At 36.6% G+C, this 26041-nt stretch overlaps 2 protein-coding genes across 3 annotated transcripts; one reads left to right on the top strand and one right to left on the bottom strand.

Moving 5' to 3' along the window:
* Positions 1–5361, bottom strand: LOC139981542 (leukocyte cysteine proteinase inhibitor 1-like). 2 transcript variants are annotated; one of them, XM_071994006.1, is made up of 4 exons: positions 5201–5361; positions 4089–4195; positions 3084–3185; positions 1–1032 (listed from the first exon to the last, which is right to left on the bottom strand). In XM_071994006.1, exons 2-4 carry the CDS (start codon positions 4176–4178, stop codon positions 904–906), a joined length of 321 nt encoding a protein of 106 aa, XP_071850107.1. In that variant the 5' UTR covers positions 4179–4195; positions 5201–5361; the 3' UTR covers positions 1–903. The 2 variants fall into 2 exon arrangements, with proteins under 2 accessions (XP_071850107.1, XP_071850108.1); XM_071994007.1 differs by having other exon boundaries at positions 4089–4219; positions 5201–5352.
* Positions 5362–12018: 6657 nt separating this feature from the next.
* LOC139981541 (thiopurine S-methyltransferase-like) lies at positions 12019–24356 on the top strand. The gene is made up of 8 exons (XM_071994005.1): positions 12019–12297; positions 14189–14281; positions 15442–15574; positions 16963–17015; positions 20177–20251; positions 21397–21488; positions 22646–22690; positions 23902–24356. Exons 1-8 carry the CDS (start codon positions 12215–12217, stop codon positions 24018–24020), a joined length of 693 nt encoding a protein of 230 aa, XP_071850106.1. The 5' UTR covers positions 12019–12214; the 3' UTR covers positions 24021–24356.
* Positions 24357–26041: the final 1685 nt, after the last annotated feature.

Genomic DNA, 26041 nt, shown 5'->3' with positions numbered 1-26041 from the left:
TTATTTTTAGGGGAAGTTTCAATATTTTATTTAATCGTTGTGTGACAAAATGGAATGACGAAATAATCGAAAAGGAAAGACTAATCGTATGCTACTCGGATAAAATTGCTTTTGACGACATTGGCTGGCGTATATTTTCTGGTCTATTACGAAGCACTTGCCAATGCTCAGACTGTATGGACGTTCTATAAATTGCAGAATAAACAGTATAATCGTCATCTGCATGGTTAGTTAATTACAGTATTTATTTCGCCGGATTTAGTTTATTTTGATTACACAAAGGACGTGACGTCGTATCAAGACGGTATACATGTGAATTCAACGCCAAGTAAAACGTTAAATGGAAAATTAGTTTCCAATATCTCCAAAATTTTGTTGCTAGAAAGATTATCATCCATCTAACATCATTGTTCTTATCATATGCTAAGTATGGGATAAAAAGAAACTTTTAAAGTTTACAGAAATTTAGTAACTTTGAAACATGATCAAACATCGTAAAAAAGGGTCAAAAATGTTTTAGAATTTCACTTAATAAGTAAATCGTACATATAGCAATCTAAATAAATCTTTTATTTGTAAAAGTTAAAAACTGCGCCATGCCAGGTAGATGAAAGACATATTTTCCTTAAAAGGTTAAGACCAACTACACTGATAATATGTACCTACAACAAGCCCTTCAGAAATGTTTATATGTGTATCTTGTTATGAAGAATAAAAAAGGCTCACTCGAAGCTTAGGTTAATCCTATTGTAAGGTAATTTTACCGAAACATTGCATGGGTCACGTCTTCAAATAAGTTTTTCAATTTTTTTTTGTTTTTTTTTGTTTTTGAGTTTCAGTTTTGTAATTCAAAGGAGATGAACAATAGCCTATATTAACATAGCAATTAGGTCTACAGGCAAATTAGAAGTAAATGATAAGGTCATCTTTGGTCTTATTGTCCTGGTACCCCTTGAACTCCACACCGTCCGCATCTATTGGTAATGTCTTCAACGCTTTAACGTGAATGTACTTTTCACCTCCGATATGTACCTATAAAAAAAAAGAAGCAACGTTTTCAAAGAATTGCCTTTTTTGTACCAAATGTATATACATTTGAGATTACAGACTGATCTTTAAAATCTTGAGAACACCGTGTGCTTTTCAAAACGCCCAACACGATTTTAGGTTAAAACTATACACCAGTATATATAACTGTTGTGAATGGGCGATAGCCTACTTTACATGTAAGAATCAGGGCTTAATGTGTTGACTTTTCCCCGTAACTGACTAGTAGCGAGAATATTATCGATTAATAGTACTTTTTTGAAGGAATGGAAGAAACAACTTCGTCGACCTCGCAGGGAAATATGCTCCAGTAACGTTATATTAAGTGTGATGAGAAGTTCTAAAATTATGCCTACTAATTGTGTACGATGTGTGCTGTGCGCGTGGTAACTAAAAACGTGTAAGTAATATTGGCCGGTCAGTAGTCAGAAGTCAAATTTCCATCGTTGACTGAAAGCAATATTTCGTTAACTATTTTATAACACTAATTAAAAAGTACATCATCTTTGCGACTAATATAGTCAGTGTTGGTTTCTTACAACAGTCGGTAGATAGCATTTTACGTAAACTATGGCGTGAAATATAGATTGTGGATATTCTAATACAAGTAAACGTTTTTTTGTTGTTGAATTTTTGACCTTTCGTTGAAGAAAAAAACTCAAGTTGCTGCAGCTTTCAAGATTCCTTTTTACTCTTTCTTTTCGGTTTTCTTCTGATATAATCAAATTAGATTAAAACGGTATTAACAAAGAAAAAAATGCAATATACTGTTTAAATACGATTCAGAATTTGAAATGTTATCTCTGTTACAGAAAATAAGTGTCTTATTATACCTTACGAACCTCAAGCAAATGCGGCTTGATGATGTTTTAATTAAAGTTGCTGGAATCTTGTTGGTGGGGAAACAAAACATTGCGATATTTCTCACATTAAATGAGCGTTTTCTTAGCTGTTTGGGGAAATTGTCAAATTTCAGCGACATTTTTTTAGTTATCATATAGAGCGTTGATGATGTTTTTTTAATGTTATTATTAGCACTTAAAAGATATTCGTCAGAGTGTGTGATTCCTTTCCTTCATTCATTATAAAAAATAAAATGCAAATTTTTGAGAATCGCATACAACAGATAACTTTAATTAAAAGGACCTAATTAAAATTGGAATCAACAAACTCCTATCAAACAATGTAGACAATCAACATCATACAATACCCTATACGCTTTTTGCCAATTAGTTCATGAATTAAATATGGGATAACATGTGATGAACAAGATACCATAATATCATATAATCATCATCCTATATTATTGGTCATAATGCTTTTCTCCTATAGCTCACTCAGGGGCTCAACCACCATTTAATGCAAGTGGCCTTAGATGTTATGTTGCCCATGAGAAGGGTGCATGGAGAACGGTCAATCCACTTTAAGAAAGTTTGGTCCAATGGAGGGTGCTTATATGCAAAATTATGTCATATTTTGCCAATTTTGAAATTGGTGAAGAAGTTTCAAGCAGGTTATACATCACAAACATGTTTTATATTTAATGCACTGTAAATCAGTATTTTTGTTGTTGTAATATTCTGTCTGCCGGTGGGGGTTAGGGGTTGAGACCCCCTTGGTTTCTATTCTGGGGGGGGGGGGATATAGCTTCTCAGAGGTATAGGCCTTTGTGGAGCGCCACTGAGTTCATTCATCACATAGAATAATATGTTATGAACAATAGGATATATTAATTCTATATTATCAATAATATTGTATCCCGCATAAATTTCGAATTCTATAGCGATACCCCCTACATGATATTTTCTTTAGAAATTTTCGGGGAGACTTTTTTTTTGTACAAATGCAAAATGAAGATTGTAAGCAGTAGAAACATTGTCTACAACTCAATGTTTAAAGTATCTAAGGACTTGGATGACTTAGATATATCATAAATGGTTCGTTTTTTATTTTCCCGTCAGAATTTTGGTATACTTGGTACAGCTTGTTATACAAAATCTTGCAGCATCCAGCTTCTCGATCCAGGGTGATCTTACCTTGAAGAAATACATGACTCCGCTCACAATCTGAGTACAGCAAAGGTGTGTTTCAAACGTTTGAAAGGTTGTTTTAGCCGCTTTCTCGACATGTGGTTTAATCTAAACAAAATAAGAGGCAAACTTTTACTTTTTCATTGAATAGAAGTGTTTAACATAATTTCAATTACAGTAAATTTATATATGCATCGGCCGGGCAGTTTAACTGACTACTGGCTAAGCCATCGTGTTTAATGGTTTAGAGGATTCCCGATATTGGTATTCAATTCCGAGAGTATCGGGAGTGTTTGAAATCCACCTTCTCGTCCAATAATTTCAAAACCCTTCGGGCACGCACGTCATACTACTTAACTGACGATGACGTAAACATTTTCAATGAAGATTCATTTCGTTTGTGTTTGACACACTTCTACTAAATTGAGTAGATCCGCATTTAGTTGTCTCGCCTATATTATGTCCTAATTTCAAACAAAGCAGGAAGCACCATATAGGTGGGTAATTATCCTATGTTCCTGTCTAGGTTGTATATAGACTTCAATGTGATACAACCTGCACTCTTGTAGCTCGGCAATTTCCGAGGCTTTCCTGTGGATTGCTACATTCAAAATGATGCACTGTGTATTGATATATCATTATAGTGTGTACCAGTTCTATTATGGTGTACTATTATATTACCGCCCACGTTTATATAGCACCTAGAATCATATACCACGAACATCCATATATGCCACCTACGCTTATATGCTGCACCTACGCCATGCATGTAGTAAACACAAAGCGGGTACAATGTTTGACAAATGACTCATCTATATCTATACAGGTGACATGCGTGTCGATAGCGTATCCAAAGTGATATGAAGAACATGTATGATGAATATTGAACATTCGTTATAGGCTATGCTCAACTCATTGGTAAGGATATTCCTATAACCATATATATTTTGTTCATATATGTTAGACAGTATAAATCTTAGTTACATGAAACATTATAGTCTACATTCTTACCTTGGCCAGCAACGCCTGCTGTTCCATAGTCGCATTAAACGGTTCCGAAATGCTACCAAGGCTGGGGCGTTCTTCCTTTGTCAGACTCATGATGTATTCTTGTTCAACTAGATATATATAGTTAGAATAAACTAGATTTAGAAATAGCGATTCAGTATGAGAGGCTTTAAAGCCATCAGTGCTTCCCTCAAACGTAGATAGAAAATTTATGTTATACTCAGTTAGTGCAAGTTTAGAACAAAAATTTAAATTATATTGCAGCTTCAATCTAACGTAGTTCCAAACAGACTTCTTGAAGGACATAAAAAAGAAGAACTGTACCAGTTTAATGTAGTTTTGTTGTCGATGTCTCAGTATGCAAATGATGTTACAGTACGTTCGAACTTTTAAGACTGGCCAGTGAGAGTTTAGCAAGCATGACAATAAACTTGTGGGACAGAATATTTTCTGCATTATAGTTATATCAGCGGTTGCATATACACATGCCTATGTTAAGTTAAGTGCGAAGGCTTTATTAAACTGTAACTCAACATTCAACGGAAGCCTTTAAAACCCCAAAGACATGTGATCCATATACTCTCAATGATAGCTTAGGCGTCAACTAAAAGTTGAAGCTACCTATATAACAATGGTTTACGAGCACCTGAGAAGAAGTTTAAAGTTATGAGTTTCAGCATTCTAAACTTCGGGATCAATAATAATCTTACAACATCATCCACCGTCATTCTATACCATAGTCCACTAATGTATGTGTATGTACGTTATAGCTGCTCTTTATACTCATACTGTTCCATGATTACCTTTAATCCTATTCAAAGAACGATATGCATTTTTCTTCAGCTAAAGATCACCGAAAAGCAGTTTTACCGTCGGTTATCGACACATATATAACGTTAACTATGCTATATGCTAACTATCTTAACCATGCAGTACCTATAGTATTGTTTCGTTTAAGTCTATAGAGAATGCAACGGTAGCCATCAAATGTTATTTCAATTGCATACTTGTGGAATAAAGTAAAATGCAAGCGATTTATGATGAAGCAAATATGACTGCTGATATTGTTATATGACATGAATATGTTTAAATTATTGAAAAAGGTTATGTTTTACCTTGTATTAAGCTGGATGATCGCTACTATATGTGTTCTGATTTGTGGTCTCGACAACTTCTAGCTTCCAAGTGAACTTTAACACAACAGCCACCACTCCCTGATGCTATGCGCGGTGGATATGCACACACAGACTATTGTCTACAAAGGTAAAGTGTAATATTACGCCTGAATGCATCTGTTCAATACTCAACCTTCAAAGTCACAACCGAGCCTTATTTAGGTGCATGCCAGAGCCGTTATTCATTCATACCATTCATAACATATTCAAATTTGATCATGCACAACTTTACTACAAAAATTGATATAGTGTAGGGTCAAAAGCCGGTCAACACATAGCGTACGTACGTGTTACATAGAAAGTTCACACAATTAGCGCAAAGTTAGCTGTACAGATGTTACAAACGATCCCCGGATATCGGTGAGATTAGGTGAAAATATAAAATATTGAGTGTGTTTATCCCACGAATCATCGCTTTTTATGTATCCCAAAATAGCAAGTCTCTCTTGAGATGCAAGGTATGGTAAAGTTTTCGTCAGATTTTTAATAATAATAATATTATGCGAATTAGAATGTCTCATAATTATTTCATTTAACATACCGGCATTGTAATTTTCTTTTGATCGAACTTGAGTTTTTTTTGTGCGTCGATTATTAATTTGTGACAGTGGCGTAACGATGAGCCTGGGGGCCCCGGCTCCTGGACCAACGGGGCCCCCTATCAGGTCCAAGCAAGGGCGTCCGCAGAAATGTTCACAATAGTTCATGAAGGTGTAACACACTACTTGATTCTATCTAATTATATACTTTGTTTTCATTATAAAAATAAATAACACAGCTAGCTCGATACATACATTAATACCCAATGAGCCCATGATCATGGTGTCCGTATTCCGTATCACGTGAAATATGTATATTGTCTTGTTCAGTCTTGCATGAGTTTTTCTTATCCAGTAAACACGGGCTCTCCCTATCCAAAGAGGTACCCTTTTTCTAAGCATCAATATAGCTGGGGATGCGGGTGGGGGTACTTTTGGTCGGGGCCCCCGGCTCAGCACGGTCCGAGCCCATGGGAGTTACGCTACTGATGTGTGAACAGAAGAGGATAATATATCAACTACAAATCAACTCGAACTTTTAGATAATTTATTTTATGTGTAGCTTATCGGCACTTTCTTAGACTGCGTAGCTGAAAACTTTAATTTGAATTAAACTGGGAAACACTTTAAAATTAGTAGTCAAAATAGGCTACTTTTAGTTTTACCCAGCGAACATATTGCTGAACAAAGAATGGAAGAACTTAATAATTTTTATTCATATCATTATCACTATCATTATTATTATCATTATCATTATCATTATCATTATCATTATCATTATCATTACCATAATCATAATCATTATCATTATCGTTATCGTTACCGTTACCGCTATCATTTTCATTATCATTATCATTATCATTATCATCATCATCATCATCATCATCATCATCATCATCATCATCATCATCATCATCATCATCATCATCATCATCATCATCATCATCATCATCATCATCATCATCATCATCATCATCATCATCATCATCATCATCATCATCATCATCATCATCATCATCATCATCATCATCATCATCATCATCATCATCATCATCATCATCATCCTCCTCCTCCTCCTCATCATCATCATCATCATCATCATCATCATCATCATCATCATCATCATCATCATCATCACCATCATCATCATCATCATCATCATCATCATCATCATCATCATCATCATCATCATCATCATCATCATCATCATCATCATCATCATCATCATCACCATCATCATCATCATCATCATCATCATCATCATCATCATCATCATCATCATCATCATCATCATCATCATCATCATCATCATCATCATTATCATTATCATTATTAAGTTACTGAAGATCTGAACATAAATGTTTCATTAGCTTCATTGTCCACACAGTCACCTTGCAAAGGAAAAGTAAAGGGTTCTCTCGTTATTATAGGGGCGCCATATCATTATACACGGACCAAATGCATGTAGACTATACGTACAGGTAAAGGTTAACCCTGATGTCTCCTAACCATAGCTTACATATGAAGGCATTTACACACGATTGCGCAGAGCATTCATTCAATAACTGATTTGATAAATTTCATTCTTTTTGACCCCAGGAATTCTAACAAACTACAAGCACGAATACAGGGAATCATGTCATTGTGCTTCCATCCACAAGTGTTTTGTGTCTAGTATAATAAAATATCAAACTTTGTTATAACTTACAGGACCGTGAAAATGAACCCAATCTTTCTAAAGCACGATAACAGTCACCATGACAACTGAAAAACTTACAGCTTTGAAATAAACTTAACGACTAATCTGTTTGCATGCATGGATGAGGTTTGTGAACCTTGAACATATTTAACTATTACATAGTTCTGATTGAAGTGAGAACCACTCAATATGTAATACATGCATTGTACCCAGCAAATATTTATTCGTTCTCAAATGGAGAAATTGAACTATGACGTACATGGTTAATAATAATAATATTAGATCTTAAACAGGATAAATATATGACGTAGTTGTTCATGTTATCCTGTAAAAATTATGTTCTTATACTATTCACAGAAGAGCTATAACCATTTGCATAAAAAGGAAACATTGTGATACGTAAATAACAGCCCCGTTGTTGTAGGTACTTGATTGTTGCTTTTATGTGAACTATAGAGTGACTGTTGTAGGGACTTTAATTGTTTCCTATATGTGAACTATAGGGTGACTGTTGTAGGTACTTGAACTGTTTTTTATTTGTGAGCTATAAGGTGACTGTTGTAGGGACTTGAACTGTTTTTTATGTGAGCTATATGGTGACTGTTGTAGGGAAGTTTACTGTTTCTTGTATGTGAACTATCGGGTGACTGTTGTAGGGTCTTTCACTGCTTCTTATATATAACTATACTGTTACTGTAATATGGACTTTTACAGTTTCTTTTACATGAACTATAGAGTGACTTTTGTAGGGACTTTTAATGTTTCTTATATGTGAGCTATAGGGTGACTGTTGTAGGGACTTTTACTGTTTCTTATATATGAACTATAGAGTAACTGCTGACGGTACTTTAATTGTTTCTTGTATGTGAACTATCGGGTGACTGTTGTGGGGTCTTTAACTGTTTCTTATATGGGATATAGGGTGACTGTTGTAGGGACTTTAATTGTTTCTTGTATGTGAACTATCGGGTGACTGTTGTAGGGTCTTTCACTGCTTCTTATATATAACTATACTGCTACTGTAATAGGGACTTTTACAGTTTCTTGTATATGAACTATAGAGTGACTGTTGTAGGGACTTTAACTGTTTTTTTTGTATGTGAACTATACTGTTACTCTTGTAGGGACTTTTACAGTTTCTTGTATGTGAATTTTAGGGTGGATGTTGTAGGGACTTTTACTGTTTCTTATGTGAACTATAGGGTGACTATTGTAGGTACTTCAACTGTTTTTTATATGTGAGCTATAGGGTGACTGTTGTAGGGAAGTTTACTGTTTCTTGTATGTGAACTAGGGTTATTGTTGTAGGAACTTTTACTGTTTCTTGTATATGAACTATAGAGTGACTTTTGTAGGTACTTCAACTGTTTTTTTTATATGTGAGCTATAGGGTGACTGTTGTAGGGAAGTTTACTGTTTCTTGTATGTGAACTAGGGTTATTGTTGTAGGAACTTTTACTGTTTCTTGTATATGAACTATAGAGTGACTTTTGAAGGTACTTTAATTGTTTATTGTATGTGAACTAAAGGGTGATTGTTATAGGGACTTACACTGCTTCTTATATATAACTATGCTGTTAATGTTGTAGGGACTTTTACTGTTTCTTATATGTGAACAGGGTTATAGCCACGCCGGCCGGTGGCGGCCGGTGGCGGCCGGTGGTAACCGCCACTCACGCCTGCCGGCCGGCATTGGAAATGAATAAACAGTCCACTGGCCGGCACAAAAAAATAGTAAAATGCTTGTGAAATACAACAAAAGTAACAAATTTATCTTTCCCTTGCCGTAAAACATGATAATAACGTCACCTTTTTCTGTTATTTACCAATTGTAAATCTGAAAAGTAGCAAAAATCACCCTTAAGCGGGCCCTGGACCCCCGGCCGTGAGATGCGAGAGCTTCGCTCGCTACGCTCGCTACCCTCGCTACGCTCGCTACGCTCGCTACGCTCGCTACGCTTCGCAAATTGATTTAACCAGCACTCACAATCTCCTAGCTATAACCCTGTATGTGAACTATAGGGTGACTTTCATTATTCTGTTTTTCGTTCTTGTTGTGTTACAATTTTACGTCCGTAATTGACTGGGTGATTAACATAGTGGGGAGGGCATTTTAAAATATGAAAACGGCGTTATACGGTACAATATGTTATGAAAAGTAGTCTATACCAAATTACCACAATCTGATTATGGATCAGAATAAAATAAATACAACGATGATCAACACATTGTGTATTAGATAAACCCAGCGTCATAATAAATGCATTAGTATAGGGGCAGGGGAATCCAAATCTTTTTGGGAAACTTTTCCCGCAAAGGCCACAATTTAGGAAGACTATGAAAATTTATGAAGACCAATTACAGTTTGTCAAGTGTACAAAATATCCGATCTCAGTATGCCCTAACCCTACCACCCCCCCCCCCCCCAACCCGGGAGGATGCGAAGAGGGTCGGTCAATTCTACCAGAAGTGTCCTGGGTGGTGTGCGTGAATCCTTGCCTATATATGACCAGGGGTCGAAACACGCTTTGAGACCTACATGTTTAGAGCCACCATCCACTGAAAACGAGGCGCTATTCTCCAAATATTGCATGTACTAATGCTTTTAAAAGCCATTGTAATATTTCAAATAAAATAAACATAGTTTAAAACTAGCGCCATCATTTTACAGAAAGTCATCGGTTGGTTGATAGCAGCTCAATTAACTTGCATACATTGGTATAGACTAATTTCGATTGAAAGATGTTGTTTATTGTTAGCCAAGTAAAACATTCAAACGGTCATGGTTATTCCATAGAGTTTACATGTTTAAACTGAATTGTTCGACATAGATACACTGATTAAATATCAACCAATGAACAATCTTTCCCAAGAAAAATATTGGTTTCGTTCCATATAATATAGCTGACTATTAAAGACAACTTGGCCAATAATATATATAGTGCTGTACCTATAGTGTTAATTCGATTACATCATTAAATACATAGCATAATTAATTTTACTAACAGATCCATATCTAAAGAACCCATGAGTATCACGTTGCAATGAAATTTAGCATAAAAATATGCATGGTAATGCAATTCAACTATTGCCACAGAGTTCCTATAAAGTGTCATTCCTGCTGCAATATTATGCCGGATAGTATGTTTAGTACTTCGTAAGGAAACTCACCCAAGAAAGAACATGGGCACGAAGAACAAACAACCAAACGTCTAATCCGCTCTCAACCCCAGTCCCCTTGCATCGAGACTGAGACTGTGTAATAATTGTTGAGCGTATATCTAACCTTCGTAGCAGGTGTGGTGGTATTACGGATGCCGCTAACCGGAACAGACGTTATACACGTCCGCTGTGTGGACAAGTGTATATCACGATTTTTTATTAGCTCCATTTGTACACGAAGTTGCTATCATACCAGTAAATTGACTGGGCATGCTTTAACTTCTCTCAGAATGCAGTCGATCAGTTTGTTTTACAAACGTCTGATAAAAGTTTCATCTCCGAAACAAGTTGGTCATTTTAATTGGTCAAGCACTGTTTGGGCCGGGCAAGACGCATTATGGTACTCTTCTACATTGTCATTAGAGTTCATATGACACATTGGTTAGGTGGTCCAAGGCGTGCTGGTTGTGATTGGTATCTAAAAGGTTTTTTTCAGGTCCTGATACACTTATTTAAAGAAAATGATGATTTAGGGGTCAGTTTAATTGGTCAAGCACTCTTTGGACCGGGCAAGACGCATTATGGTACTCTTCTACATTGTCATTAGAGTTCATATGACACATTGGTTAGGTGGTCCAAGGCGTGCTGGTTGTGATTGGTATCTAAAAGGTTTTTCTCAGATCCTGATACACTTATTTAAAGAAAATGATGATTTAGGGGTCAGTTTAATTGGTCAAGCACTCTTTGGACCAGGCAAGACGCATTATGGTACTCTTTTACATTGTCCATAGAATTCATATGACCCATTCGTTGGGTGGTCCAAGGCGTGCTGTTTTTGATTAGGGCCTTAAGGTGATTTTCAGGTCCCGTTACATTCATTTAAGAAGTGTTGATGTAGTGGTCACTTTAGTTGGTCAAGCACTCTTTGGACCGGGCAAGACGCATTTGTGGTACCCTTTTACAATGTCTTCAGATTTCATATGACCCATTGGTTATGTGGTCCATGGCATGCTGGTCTTGATTAGGGCCTAAAGGGATTTTTTTTTTACAGGTCCTGTTACATTAATTTAGGAAACTGATGAAGTGGTGGTCATTTGAATTGGTCAAGAACTCTTTGAACCGGGCAAGATGCATATGGTACTATTCTACATTGTCATTAGAGTTCATATGACCCATAGATCAACTTCTTTTCTACGACCAAATGTTGAACATCTTGTAAGAAAGGATTCGTCTTGCCATTGGTGTTACGTCGATACCATTGTCGAAAAAGTGACTGAGTAGGTAGCAGTTACTCATTTGCGAATGTCGAACGAGGAGCGCGTAATACGTAACTAACTTCACACCGGTGTGATTGCGTAATATCTTCTGGCTGTCTGCAGTTGCTTGTTTGTTTTCTCGATCTTGAACCAGGCCTTGTACGTTGGTTGGCGATAACTTAGGTCTGGAAGCAATTCAGTCCTATATCATATGTCTACTTGTAGCGTACACTGACCCATACTCATTTCTAGAAGCTAGGCCAACGTTATTTGTGCCTTACTTAAGAGTGAAGCGAGCATGGAATCTTCAGAACGTCTTGCAAAGTGGTCCGAAATATGGAAGGAAGGGACAATGGACTTTCATCGCACTGATGTCACATAGTATGCAAAACTGCACATCATTAGCACATCCTCTAGTTATGAGTGGTGTGAACGTTTACAGACGTTAGACTAGTTAACGTTAGTATAGGCCTACCAGCTAAATTTTATCCTAACTCAGAAACTGTAACCTATAGTATAGCCTACGTAATCTCGAATTGGGGACGGGACTAGGCTATGGACTTTTACGTCTAAAGATGGGATATGCACTGTATGCAGAGTGACAGAGTCTATGTTAGTAATAGCATTAGTACAAAAACCTATATAGGCTGTAGCCTAAACCGTTTATTGTTGGCGCCTGAAATCCGTGGGAATGAAAGTTGTAGTTTTGCTTGTACTCTATGCGGCACAGATGGCGCAAAAACTTACAAAAATTTTCATTATTGACATAAAGAGGGGACAGCATCACACAAATTAAAATTCCCAATCTTTAAACAGCAGTAAAACTAAAAGGGTGTTACATGTTTCTCGCATCATCTTTCATGCAATAGCAGCTAAAACAGATCCACATCAGTGATGTGGCAGCAAGTATGTACTGTAGGCCTGCAATAAATATAGGCTTATACAAACATAAGTCAGTTTATCAGTAGCGCTGTGTACATATGGTTATATTAGCCTAACTGTTGGCTAGCAGCTTGTAAGGAAATCCTTGAAGAAGAGGTCTTACTCAGAGTCAGAATAAACCTTTTGGGTTTGGCTGAGTTTTGTATTTTGCTTTATAACAGTTCTCCCCTCTAGTTTTACTGAAGCAGATTTGGCCTACACTAGTACAGTGAAACTGGCCAGTGAGAAAATGTCAAGCATGCAGGATAGACTACAATATCCAGTAGGCTAATGAGTAATGGTGTATAAGACCATGCATGGCTTCCAAAATACTTTTGGAAAAAAACTTTTGCTTTTCATGTTGTAAGTTTAGCTGGCACAGGCAATAATTGAATCATGCCTTTGATAGTAGCCTACATGGACAGTAGCAACTGCAGTAAATTATTAAGTTTAGGAATAATGCACTGTAGTGATCTTGAGGCAAAATATGGTTCTCCATGGACCATCTAGAACCCAGTCTAAGGCTGCGCTCTACTCCGATCTGGACCGTTCTGGCGTAATTTTCATAAACTGTGGTCGACACCCACAGTCTAACAATTCACCTCCCGCCCACTGAACAACAATAAATATTTTGAGCCGGGACACTGATAGCCAGTTGGGTATATTGCCAATCTATCCATGATATTCGATGCTACGTGCTTGATATGTTCAAGCTAGATTAAAGGCATTTGGACAGTGCATCATGTTTAATGTGTCAATCAAACTTACAAATGATGTTAAGAGTATTGTATAGTAACCATCTTACATGGATGCTGATCATCTTACTGTAACTGCCTCCAAATAAATTTAGCTAGAGGAGATGAAGAAGGGATGTTGATCATCCCAAGTGGTGTTGGATACCAAGGTGACCACTGTTGAAGGAGGTATTGGGCTATTGGCACACTTGACTTAAACTTTCTATTATGACATTGATACTCTAGCTAGCAAGCGACTGACAGATTCTTTGCCTAACGAAATAGAGATTTGCTGGATCAAGACATAGCTTGAAGTGGTACCAATGCAAATGTTTAAACCTATTTGCATCTATGCATGCAGTATGTGGCGTTGTGGACTTGTGTCTCTAAAATACTATATGTTATTACATTACTGTAATAATCATCTACCTTTCCTTTTAATTCTGTCGCCATTTTATTCATTTCTTCATCATCGTTTTAATGCTATCAGATGTTCTTGGGAGTATGTATACTTGACTAAAAGCAATAGGTTACCAACTTACCATCTGGACCTATTTGCTACAGTATTCTACTTAGAGCCAATATTTTTATGGTTTTATTCTTGTGTCCTTCCACAGTCCACTGAGAAACAATATCGACAAGCTAACCAACGGTCAGACTGGTCTGAGAATTCTGGTTCCACTATGCGGCAAATCAGTTGACTTGAAATGGTAAGAAACTTAGTATCTGGCTTTATGACATCGGTAATGTTCATGTTTCCCTGTAAGACATACCAAACATGGCAAAGCATGACATTTTCCACATGTACAGTATGGTAAAGTTAACTACATCATCATTCACTGACAGAACATGACACGTTTAAATATTTATAGGCATTGAAGACTCGCCCCAAACCGCGTGCCGCGCTCTGAAAAAGTTAACTTTCCGTTGCATGCAAGTGAAGTTTTCTGCTTGTTGCTACAAAATGCAGACAGTAAATGAAACGTGATACCTCAAGTATCTTTAACTGGACCTGAGATGTCTATCGCTGTATTGTTTGTACACTGTGCTGTGGGTATTGGCCACAGCTGTATGTACTGACTGTACACTAGTGTCTATTTACCGATGGTAGCAAGCTGTGTGTGTATTTTCTGGGATCGATGATGGTGTCTAACACTTCTTTTTGCACAAGTCTTCACACCCTTTAAACCATAACTGAGTGACTGTTAAGTATTAACTTGTAACCCCTGTGGTCCCTTAAAGTGCTGTCCAGTTTCCTTCTAAATGTTAAATATTGAGCTGAAGGTAAACATTTCCCTGTCAGGAATAATGACTGGACTGTATGAATTGAAATCATCTGGAAAACTGTGAAAATTTACACAATAGAAAGCAAACAAAGAGTAATTAAAGGAATATGACCAGACCAATGTATTGTTAGTTAGATAAATGATATGCTGTACTGTGGACACAATCTTCCCAAACTATGGGTCTACTATGGGTGTACCAACTACGGACTGGCACGCTTTAGTTGTGAGTTGCAAGCAGGGTTGCAGAAACCAATTTTGATTGGTAAAATTAATTTACAGTTAGAATCAGCCAGTACACTTAATCCCTTTCACATGGTGACATATTTCCCAAGTTTTGATAAATGTATAGCCGTACAGCAATACTCTCATTGACTAACTTTCAGTTATTGTGCAATGGATTGCAATCAACTCGGCCAATGTGCAATTTAACCATCAATCACTGGGGAGTAAAAGTTTGTGTGATTTTAGGACTCAGAAATTGATGTTTTACTGCTAGAGTCTGGTATCACAACGTACTGTAGGCAGTGAGGGAAAATGTTTGGTAAGGCACACAGTCAACCCTGCTCTATTTTTTTCACATACAGGTTAGCAGATCAAGGGCATCATGTTGTAGGCATAGAAGGCATACCTAAAGCTTGTGAAGATTTCTTTGAAGAAGCTGGGATGAACTATACAGAGACAGATATACCTGAAATTGCCAGTGGTAAACTATACAAGGTAGATACTGTGCAAAGAACTCTTATATTAGTATTAACTAATGACTTTTATGTTTTAGCTGCAGCTGAGGTAACTACTCAAATGGGGTTTTGTGTTTAAAGGGTGTGAAGACTCGCACAAAAAGAAACATCTAATGCTGGTAATCTGACCTAGTTTCGAAAGAGGTGTAACAGAAGTGTTAGACACCACCATCGATCCCAGAAAATACACACACACAGCTTGCTACCGTCGGTAATTAGACACTAGTGTACAGTCAGTACATACAGCTGCGGTCAATACCCACAGCACAGTGTATAAACGATACAGCGATGAACATCTCAGGTTCAGCTAAAGATATCAAGGTATCTTGTTTCATTACTGTCTGCATTTTGTAGTGACACAAACAAAATGTCACTTGCAAGCAACAGAAAGTTAACTGTTTCAGATGGCCGCACACGGTTTTTTGGCGAGTCTTCAATGCCTTTAAGCAGCCAGCTGTGTGTCATAATGTTATTCCACGTTGCAGCAAATTAACGCTTGTTACTCATATGCAAACTCTTCAAGGTTTCATTTTTCTGAATTGGTAGGTTGGAATTGTCAATATTCTATCTCAATAATTGATAACTATAGAAAGAATATTGAACTCAATTAATTATGCAAATAAGCTGGCTATAGATGTCCAATGTGATGACAGTGTACAATTTAAACTAAAGCAAAGACTGCAAGCGTCAGAATCGTATGAGCTTCAATTGTGACATAGCTTGTTTGGGAAAAGAGCTAATATCTGAAAATAATTAACCTCATTGTAAATAGAGATTAGTTAGGATAGGATAGTGTGTTTGTGTGTATATAGGTAATGGTATTTGTAAATAGTTTCCAGGTCTCCTAAATTTCATCAACTTGCATCATTTAAATTTCCTCGACATATCTTTAATTTCACTCAGAAATAGAAGAAAATAAAACCAGAAATTTACTACACATAGTTGTGAACATACTCAAGCTTCAACAAAGAAATACACACCGAGTCTCTGTGGAACGGAAGGTAGTAGACGTAACTAACTACAAGTCATTCACAACAAGATCAATACAGTGAACCAACTAATGACATTATTTTGTCAATCATATACCTCCAGTAGACGTTTACTATACTGAGACCTGCAGTTGAAACTTGTTATGTTTGTCGTTGATTTGGTGGGGTTGCCTTACAAATGTTTGAAAAGAAAGGCAAAAATCACATTGATTATTTAAAATTTTCTGAAGTTAATTTAAAGTGACAAAACATTACCTTTATGTGGAAATGTATGGCGTTTTGCATAATATACATCATTTTCTTCTTTGCTCAGGTTAAAAACATTGATCGTAAAGACTGTATCTGACATTGTTAATTTATTTCTGTTTGCCTATTCTAGAGTGATGATGGGAAGATACAAATCTACTGCAGTGACATTTTTATGCTAAATAAGTGAGTTATGAAGTCGATTCTGTGTTACCCTTATTGCGAGGAAAGACCTCCCTACTTGTATCCAGTTACTTGAATTGAGAGATCTTGTCTGAAATTTAAAGTTTTCAACTAATATCATCATCTTTCTAGCAGATAATGTACATGTTCTATGTACATTTTGTCTTTAAGTTTATCATGTTCTTAATGATTTTATTGGTCACAGGACAAAATATTTCAAAACATTACCTTTCAAAATTGTACTCTTTTGGTTCGCTTCAGTTCAATTATTTTTAATTTTTTTAATTTAACTATAGAATGAGTGAAAAAATAACAAGAGGGCATATCCACAGGGATGCATATCATCACCAACTTTAAAGTGATTGTAATTGAACAAATTTATTGGTAGCTTCACAATCTGGTAATACCGTTTTTGAAGTTAACAACTTTTCCTTTAGAGTTATAGCCCAAAAATATTCACCACTTTTGACCTCTGAACTTGGTTCCAGAGTCTGTTAGACACAAGTATTCACCATTGGTTACCTTCCTACCCAAGTTTGAAGCAAATCAGCTCAGCCAATCACAAGGAGTTTCTGACACAATATTGCACTAAAAATATGCATTTGACAATTGACCACCTGACCTCTGACATCGGTTCCCATGGCAACCACATATTTTAACAGTACTTGACATTTCCGTTATACGTGTGATGGTTGGGTGTCAATTCAGTATTTCCCTTGGAGATAAAGGGGGAAAAAATTAACTAATTTGACCTTTGGTTCCGCAAGTCTGTTGGACACAAGGGTTTACCCTGGTGTACCTGCCCACCAAGTCTGTCAAAGTTAATCAGCCCAGCCACTTAGGAGTTTTGACACATAATTGGACACACCATTATGCCCACGCACACAAACACAAACAGACACGTTTTGACCGCTCCCTCAGTCATAGACTTCCTGTCACCCTGTGGTACCCCACCCATGGGTGACCCCCTGAGAGTATCTACTTAGGATAATTTAACCTATTACCATGTCAACTCTTGCTATGGCAACTGACATAGCTGTATATGGTCCAACTGACAAAATGAACTACAAGATCTCACTCATATGGGAGTGATGAGATAAAAGTTAATTCAAATAAATGGAGAATATTGGAAAACAATGAGGAAATATAACAAAAGACAAAGGGATATGGGTTCAAAGAGCCCACCTTTCCTCACTTATGTTCCCTGCCTATACATCTCTCCGCCTACCAACATCCTCAAACAAAGAAGGAATAGGGCATTTACAACTAGGAGAAAACTGAGATAAACACACATATAATGTGCATGCACAACAGTATTTGCCCAAAATGTTATACGAATGTTTAGCCAGGCTTATATTAGGTACATCTGCAGAGATGCCAACCAGTACGATTTTATCGTATTTAGTACTATAAAACAAGTGAAATACAATAATACGATATTGCCTCTTGATAATACGATTTTTCATCTTTCAAAAAAAAAAAAATTATATTTTTTTTAAAGGAAGCGGAATCGCTAAGAAACATGTACAAGTAACCCCCCAAACCCTGACAAACATGTTGAACAACGAGCCTACATGGGCGGGAAATATGCGGAATTGGCAGCTTTACATTTTCTTAATTAATGTTAATGAGAAAGCAAACATTTTACTTGCCCGTTCTTACCAGTAAAACAATTTTCTGACATTTTTCTGGCCCGGGACCAATGGGCCAGTGGTAGTGTCAAGTTTTCGTGAAAATCTGATTTTTCTCTCCAAAATCTGATTTTTTAGGATATTCAGTCTGTTTTTTTGTGTCAAGAGGTTGGCATCTCTGCATCTGCTATGGAATGTTTCAGTATGGGCTTAGTTTGGAGTTTCGTCACAAATATTAGCAGCAGATGCAGCGTGGGCAAATTAGTCTGCAAAAATAGTATCATGATAACTTTTGTTCAAATGTCTGAGTATTTCACAAGTCACCGACTGCCTCATGTACCTGTACCATGTGTGACTGCTGCAGACAATTTGGGGAGCTAGTGCTTCTTTCCATAGCATTACTAATTTATTCCCTAGACATTTCATGGTAGAGTTACCTGTATATGGAAATGAGTGGAAATTGACTTATAATACATTGATATGATAAATAAATATTAAACAGATATTTAAAATACATACACAGTTATGTAATGTCACTGAGTTATATTCACTGAGTTGTTCATAGACTTTGGTAGAACTTGTTCAAAAATTTACAGCTTACATTTACAATCAGCCTTTGAATAATGTTTAGTTAATCTGTTACATGTTGTTATAGCAACAAGGACAAGCTGATTGATCACATAACTGTTTAGATGTAAAACAAACTTTTTTTTGTGAATGTTGGAAATAAATGTTGAATTAAAAATTATAAAGAAGGTATGATTTTGCGTTCAAAAATTAATGATATGGTGACTTGAATGTAATAAGTGGAAAGGATAATAATAATAATATGTGCTATTTATAAGCGCTTTCCAATAAAAACTCAAAGCGCTGTACAGAAATAAATACCTAAAAGATATCAAACAATACAAAAAATTGCACCAGGTATCTAAAAATAGCAATACAAAAAATAAAAAGGAATAATTAAACCTTAAGAGCAAATATTTACATTACATTACAAGTATAAAGTGTTCATATTAAACATTTAAAAATATGTGTTCAATCCCTTTTAAAATGATTAAGATGAGTTAAAGAACGGATATTTCCTGGAAGATGTGGTATCAAGTATCATTTTCCATGTTTGTAATGATGCAGTGGCGTAGGAAGTTACTTTTGAGTGGGGGGGGGGGCTGAAAACTGATGGCTGGCCTGGGGGAGGGGTCTAACGGGAGGGGGTGTCCCTCTCCCCTTTGGATTTTTTTGCATTTCCAGGTGGCCTCAGATGCAATTTGGTGCAATATAGCACACTTCAACACCCAATCCATTTTGTAAACTTAATTTTGTATTTTCACCTGGCCTTAGATGCAATTTGGTGCTCCAAATGAGATCTTTTTTCTCATTTGGAAATGAAAAAGGGGTTTTTTTGACTTGCGAAGTGGGGGGGGGCGGAATGATACTTCCGCCCCTCCACATTTTTCACTGGGGGGCTGGCGCCCCCCAGCCCCCCCCCCCCCGGTTCCTACGCCCTTGTAATGATGTTTTCTTTCATTGTAGGAGCATCATTGGTGAATTTGATGCTGTCATGGACAAGGCATCTCTAACAGCCATCAATACTGAGGAGAGAGAGAGGTATTATACAGAGGATGTTTTGGTGGACAATGAAAGAGAAGAGGGATGGGAAGCGGGAAAGGTATGAGTGGGGAAGGGGAGGGGATGGCGTGATGTAAACACTTTACACAGGTTGAAAAGCATGGGTGGGAAAGGGGAGGGGATGGCACAATGTAAACACTTTACTCAGGTTGAAACGTCCCTAGGTCATTTGTATTTGTCTAATAATTTTCACCTGGTAAAATCACCATTGTCTCTTATTGACCTTGTTACAAGTTGGTCTTCCCTGTATACTCTTATTATGATCCAAAAGTCAAACAAGGCAGTTATCGGAAAGAAATTGCACTCTGTAAAATGGTAGAAATGTGATATGCGTGATCAAATATTTAGTGGCAATGATATAATAAAAATAATAATTCTCAGTTCTTATATAGCGCAACTTACAATAAAGCCTCGCCACGCTGTACTTAACCCTGGTCATTGGTAACTTGTCACACCTACACACCAAAGTGTGCACAATTCAAACAATCTCCTGGTACACCACAGTGCACCACAGCCACGTGTCCCCTGGGGGACTTCCCATAGGGTGCAGCCACAAACCGGCGTACGCAACTATATTTACAAGTCACCTCGCAGGTCCCCATTTATACACCTGGGTGAAGAGAGGCAATGGAGATAAAGCGCCTTGCCCAAGGACACAACGCAATGATCTGGCCAGGGCTTGAACCTGTAATCCTTAGATTACAAGTCCACTGCCTTAATGATATTTGAGGAATAAATCTAGCACCCATGAATAAAGTTGTCTATTTGCATCCACTCTGGATATTAAATCCTTCCTTGCAATACCCAGTGTGTTAGGACATAGTTAATGCGAGTATTTGATTTATTTATTGAGAACCAATTCAAATGAAACTTCCTGGTTTTTTTTTTGTGTGTCACGAGTCATTAGTCTAATCATGACTAATGTTACCACATTGTTTTATGAGTAAAACCTAAATTATTCTTGGGCTTTGATTTGAACCAAATCTGAAAAACTGAAATGACAGTTCAGATCTTCACGAAAATTCGGCAAAGGTTAGATTGACTTGTTGAGTTGCAGGTTAGCCTTTAAGTAAATGTATTATGCCTTATGTTTTACCTTTATATGCGTTGTTTCTTTTGTCCAGGTATATTGAACTGCTAAAGAGTGTCTGCAAACCAGGGACAAGAATGATAGTTATGGTAGTGGAATATGACTGGGACAAACGGGAAAATAAAGGTACTGAGACGTCACCATTTTAAAATGAAAAGTCAGTCGGTAGATATATGAGTATGGCCTCATTTATCAAACTTAGAAGTATTGGGATCAAAGGGACAGTTATGGTGGTAAAATATGACTGGGAGGAAGAGAATATATATATATATATTAAGCCGGTATAATAGAAACTTAGGAATATGAATAGCCTCAGTTGATTAAAGTATCGGTCCATATCAAATAAATGACACAGTCTACAGGAATTCATATACAAACCATGCATGGATTTTGGATACTACTGATAAAAATAATAACACTTCCTGTTTACGTTATAAAAAAAAAAAAATTGGCATTGTTTTTGCCTTGGATTTTTTTTCGGACAAACTACTTGCTTCTGGGAGAAGGTTATACAGAAACTTGAGCACTTAGTATCATTTCTTGACTGGAATTTTGAATGGGATCTCATTGTTTGGCATTGCAACATTATAGCATTGCTAAACACCAAGATGCTCTAAACGAAAATTCTAGCCTACCCTGCAATTGTGAGGTGTAGGTATATTACCTGGTGGATGATCTCAACAAAAGGGGATCAAACATCAATATAATGTCGGCATATTTCCTGAAAAGAAAAAATATGGTCAGACACCCTTACTAAAATAGTGAGTACAAGAAATTGTTTTCTGTAGAGTTCAAAGGTAGTATGAAGTCAATAGAGGTAGACATCTGAACACTTTGCAAACTTAATAAGTGCAAAAGTAGATATTGGATCAACAGTTTAACTCTGAAGACCTGGAATAGGTTCCCGGAAGGTTCAGGTTGTCATTAATGACCTTCATGATTGGTCTGTATCTCAACCTTACTGAGTAGAAGAATCCTTTGTTTTTCTGTTTAAGTCAAAGACCAACAGAGGTGAAGGTCTGATTTTTTGTTTTAAACAATAGGAAAGCTTGGATGAACTCAAACTTGTTGATGTGTAGGTTCAAATTTGTGCAAGATGCATATATATATATATAAATATATATATATATATATATATATATATATATATAGATCAGGTCTGAACAAATTAATGCTAAGTGTTAGAGTTACATGGAAAGACCTAATTGTTATATATGTTTATAAAATTTCATAAAATAAAGACTATCAATTCTTAATAATTCTAAATGCCATTTCTCTTTCAGTGCCACCATATCCATTCTCCAGGAAAGATATCGATAAACTTTATGGTAAAAGTTCTGTTTTTCTTCCTCACAGCTATAGGCGCAGTTACAATTACAATAGATTACAAAAGCAAGACACACTATTAACAAGATAAAGTATCAGTCTTTAAGCCACATTCATCGATGTTAAACTAGATTTCTTAGTGACACAAATCACACAGTCATCACACTGATAGTGAATTGTGATGCAAGGCTGCATGGGCGGCTTGAGGGTAAAGATCATCTCAATGTGTAGACTCTTTTAGTGTGATGGCATGAGTTTAAAGAGACACAAATCAACCCATGATCACTTGGTTCAGAGGATATATATAGGGATAAATGTGATGTACAATTTCCCCTAATACTCCAAACACAAATCTTATTCCATTAAGTAAACATGATCATAGGTTAAATATTTCCTCATCCATCTGACATGAATACTTGAACAAAGTGTAAATATGACATCATCAAGACCATATATGATTGACTTGTTTATTGTGGACTTTATTTATTACAATGTTTATTTTATAATGCAGAAGTCTTTTGACAAATGAATGCTGAACATTTTAGGCATTAGAGCTCTTAGCAACCTACCCTAGTAATCAGTGGCGGAGCTAGGGGTATTGGTCAGAGGGGGCGAGAATGGTCTGTAGGGGCGCTCTCAACACTATCTAAGCGGAGCGCCACCACAGGTTGGCGCGGAGCGTACAGAAATTTTTTGAGTAAAGATACTCCCTAGATCGCAGGAAATTACCTTTTCCGGGCCTTGCTAATTTGCAGATAAACGAAGAATAAATAGGTGTCATCGCCATTTTGTCAGAAAATGACACCAACAAAATGTGACAAATGTCAATAAGTATTTGAGAACGCAATAAAAAAGTCAATAATCGCGAATAAGTGAAAAGCTGAAAAGGGCGCCAGCTGTCCATTTGAGTCCGTCGGGGGGGGGGCATCCGCCCCCTCTGACTGTATGGACGCTCCGCCACTGCTAGTACTGTAATGGTAAAGCTTTCATTGTCAACACTATTTGCCTCCGTCCTACTTTGAAATATATTAAACTAACAAAGAATAGACAAAGCAACAGGTCTCAGTTCCTAGTGGTACACTGTTCATCACAGATGTATCTATATGTTTATGATAGATTTCAAAATTTTACTTTGAAGTTCATGGCTTTCTGGCCAAGCGAATCCATCACGATATGCTGTTCATTTAGTGCTACATTTTTTTTTCTCTCTCAGGTGAATGGTGTTCATTGGAGGAAATTGAGAAGCTGGATAGAACAAGTACAACTGGACATTTTAAAAATGTCCTCGGTGTTCCTTATCTGAGTATTTCCTATTTGGTACATTGCAGATAACTATTGATGATCACTAAAGAGATTGTAATCATAGCATTTAGAAAACTTTAACTCATATGCAGTTATTGAAGGATGGAAGAATGCCACTGAAGATGGAAGAATGCCACTCTGGATCTCTGAACTACTTTGTAGTGATCTTCCTCTCCAATATGTATATAGACGCCAAGGCAATTTGCAGCTGTTACTAGTTTTATTATGTAGAAGGGTTAATTATCGTCGTATGTCAGCTTGAATCCAATTGGAAGTAACAGGTAACACATCTTTCCGTAGTCAGTGATAAGCATGTTATTGCATTATCATATCGTCACTTCCGAAGTAGGCCACACCCGGATGCTCCCAGCAAAAAATGTACCCTAATTTTACCGGGGTAAACTATGGTAAATGTGTGGTAAATAGGGTAAATGTGTGGTAAAATTGTGGTAAAATCAACTGCGGTACATTTACCGCAGTTTTACCATGGTATTACCGCGGTAAAAGTGCGGTACATTTACCGCGGTAAATTTACCGCAGTTTTACCATGATATTACCGCGGTATAAGTAGGGTAAAAGTGCGGTACATTTACTACGGTAAATTTACTGCAGTTTTACCATGGTATTACCGCGGTAAAAGTGTGGTACATTTACTACGGTAAATTTACCACAATTTTACCATGGTATTACCGCGGTAAAAGGAGGGTAAAAGTGTGGTTCATTTACTGCGGTAAATTTACCGCAGTTTTACCATGATATAACCGCAGTATAAGTAGGGTAAAAGTGCGGTACATTTACTACGGTAAATTAACCACAGTTTTACCATGGTATTACCGTGGTAAAAGTAGGGTAAAAGTGTGGTACATTTACTACGGTAAATTTACCATAGTTTTACCATGATATTACTGTAGTAAAAGTAGGGTAAGTTTATATGGTACATAAACTACATATGTGAAATTCCTACAATTGTGCCATGATTAACCACAGTAAAAATAGGGTAAAACTATACGGTGCAATTATACTATGGTAAATTTACCATAATTGTACCACAGTAGAACATATATGGGTCACACTATGAAACATGATGGTACATTTACAGCAATTTTTCCATGATTTTGTCCCATATTTTTGCAATACTGATATGACAAACCTTTTGTTCTACTCATATCTTAATGTTGGCATTATAAATTACCTGTGGATATGAGTTGAATAAAGAAGAGAGACAAACTGCTATTCTTATATGTTATAGTATGCATCTCTTTTCCTAAAAAAAAACAAGCAGAGGATAGATACATAGAGAATTCCTTCATGGAATCCCTGATATATTTGAGAGGAGACAACAATTAATTCTTTTTTCATTATTAGGGAGAACCTAAAAGCCTTTAAAATGAAAAAAAGAACTATATAAACTAGCACACATAAGGCATAGGTTCTGTGCCTCAACACTGTGGCACACAAAAATTGACCAATCAGTGTCCTCAGATTTGGGTATTCTCTGTCAGGTCCAATAAATGACTTGACAAGTCTGTAATTATGTTCAGAGTACTCTTTCCATTTAAAACAAGTCTTTGAGGACAATAAGAGATCAAAAGTCCAATCTGGACTACCAATCAAGTCAAAAGAAGAGAGTCAGGAATCATACCAGCTTGGGTAAATGAGATTCAACAAAGCTTTCTCATGTGTGAAACCTCCATGGATTTGATGAATTAAAAACTGATGCATTCTACAACTGAGGACTTATATGTCAGGCATACAACCATTACAATAAGGGTAACGGCATATAGCCAAATCATAATACAGTACACTGATGGGTGAAATTCAAAGGAATATATGGTGTACATGCTAATTGAAATAAGGACAAAATCATGCTCAATGTAAGGTAAAACTGTCCTGCAATTAGTGTAAAATCATGGTAAACTGAGGTAAAACTAAGGTAAAAGCGTAGTAAATCTACGGTAAAATTGGGGTAAAATGTGGTAAGGGCGTGGTAAAAGTATGGTAAATTGAGGTAAAACTAAGGTAAAAGCGTGGTAAATCTACGGTAAAATTGG

Source organism: Apostichopus japonicus, chromosome 15 (genome assembly GCF_037975245.1).
Source record: "Apostichopus japonicus isolate 1M-3 chromosome 15, ASM3797524v1, whole genome shotgun sequence".
In the NCBI taxonomy this organism is placed as follows: Eukaryota; Metazoa; Echinodermata; class Holothuroidea; order Aspidochirotida; family Stichopodidae; genus Apostichopus; species Apostichopus japonicus.
The sequence above is the reverse complement of the archived record's forward strand: the minus strand, read 5'-3'. Positions and strand labels throughout refer to the sequence as shown.

Coding starts and splice junctions, on each gene's coding strand:
- LOC139981542 (XM_071994006.1), bottom strand. CDS start 4,178: ATGAGTCTGACAAAGGAAGAACGCCCCAGCCTTGGTAGCATTTCGGAA. Junction 3,186..4,088: donor AGCAGGCGTTGCTGGCCAAG/GTAAGAATGTAG, acceptor TATTTTGTTTAG/ATTAAACCACATGTCGAGAA. Junction 1,033..3,083: donor GAGTCATGTATTTCTTCAAG/GTAAGATCACCC, acceptor TTTTTTTTATAG/GTACATATCGGAGGTGAAAA.
- LOC139981541 (XM_071994005.1), top strand. CDS start 12,215: ATGGAATCTTCAGAACGTCTTGCAAAGTGGTCCGAAATATGGAAGGAA. Junction 12,298..14,188: donor CATCGCACTGATGTCACATA/GTATGCAAAACT, acceptor GTCCTTCCACAG/TCCACTGAGAAACAATATCG. Junction 22,691..23,901: donor AGATATCGATAAACTTTATG/GTAAAAGTTCTG, acceptor TTTCTCTCTCAG/GTGAATGGTGTTCATTGGAG.